This window comes from Mandrillus leucophaeus, unplaced genomic scaffold (assembly GCF_000951045.1).
Source record: "Mandrillus leucophaeus isolate KB7577 unplaced genomic scaffold, Mleu.le_1.0 Scaffold79, whole genome shotgun sequence".
NCBI classification, from domain to species: Eukaryota; Metazoa; Chordata; class Mammalia; order Primates; family Cercopithecidae; genus Mandrillus; species Mandrillus leucophaeus.
In genome coordinates this window covers 593,448-594,642 of record NW_012108585.1, presented here as the reverse complement: position 1 = coordinate 594,642, position 1,195 = coordinate 593,448, and the positions used below count along the sequence as shown (strand labels likewise).

The 1,195-nt window shown below is 51.9% G+C and overlaps 1 protein-coding gene across 2 annotated transcripts in view; it reads left to right on the top strand.

Moving 5' to 3' along the window:
* The window catches only part of NINJ2 (ninjurin 2), a 125,015-nt gene that overhangs the window by 68,688 nt on the left and 55,132 nt on the right, over positions 1 to 1,195 (top strand). Inside the window, exon 1 of one of the 2 annotated variants that reach the window (XM_011967134.1) lies at positions 829 to 896. The exons of the other annotated variant lie outside the window; for it this stretch is intronic. Within the exon in view, the coding sequence (XP_011822524.1) occupies positions 885 to 896 (12 nt within the window). The 5' untranslated portion in view covers positions 829 to 884. Of the gene's footprint in view, positions 1 to 828; positions 897 to 1,195 lie in introns of those variants that run through there. 2 annotated transcript variants of the gene reach the window in all.

Genomic DNA, 1,195 nt, shown 5'->3' with positions numbered 1-1,195 from the left:
TGAGCTGAGATCATGCCACTGCACCCCAGCCTGGGTGACAGAGCAAGACTCCTTCTCAAAAAACAAAAAAAAGAAAGAAAGGAAGACCTGGGCATGATGTGCCTCTTCCTCTATCATAACTTAGGGCACAGAGAAGGAAGTTCTTGGGACAGATTGCAGAAGTGAATTTGGTAACACAGAGTTCTTTAAAGAATAGATTTCCAGGCCGGGTGCAGTGGCTCACGCCCGTAATCCCAGCATTTTGGGAGGTCAAGGCAGGTGGATCACCTGAGTTCAGGAGTTTGAGACCAGCCTGGCCAACATGGTGAAACCCCGTCTCTACTAAAAAGACAAAAAATTAACCGGGTGTGGTGGCGGGTGCCAGTAATCCCAACTACTCGGGAGGCTGAGGCAGGAGAATCACTTGAACCGGGGGGGGGCAGAGGTTGCAGTGAGCCGAGATCGCGCGATTGCACTCCAGCCTGGGCAACAAGAACGAAACTCCGTCTCAAAAAAAAAAAAAAAAAAGAATAGAATAGATTTCCAGTGCTGTGATTGTCCTTGTCATAGCCCAGTTCTGCTAAACAAGGGTGAGTTGAAGTTGTCTCATTCAGATTCTAGAGCCGCATATTAAGTCCCTGCCTGGTGACCCCCTCCTGTGGCTGGGCTGAACAGAGTTGCTCAGAGCAGCTAACCTACTAGTGAAGCTGTGGTGGGCATCTGCTGCATGCAGGGCCCTGGGCTGGCTGCTGTGGGGACCCACGGGGGCAGCAGGCTGTGCTCGCTGACCCTCTTCCTCTCAGCCACCAGGCTGACCTCATTTTCCGTTGAGACTTCCTGTTCTCCAGTAATTGCTTGGTGGGGCAAGAGGCTTCAGTTCCAAGTCAGCAAATGGGATCTGAGTCATGATGTATATGGTAAGTGTGCCTCTGCCCTCGGTACCTTCACCGGATCAACACTGGGTGCTGGGCACTGGGGACTGGGCAGGTGAGGAGGGCTGCCAGAGGGGCTGATTCTCACTCATGCAAAAGCATTGATTCTGTGTCTGCTGGGTGTCCGGGAATGTGTATGCATGTGCACTTGTCAGGATGCGGAAGGCAGAAGGTTGGAAACGACTCTGCAAAGTTAGAGCTCAAAATGTTCTTTGTAGCTTTTGGCCCCAGTGATGCCAAGATGAAGTAGGCTAGTAGAACAGCTGGGAGCAGAAAGAGGCCCC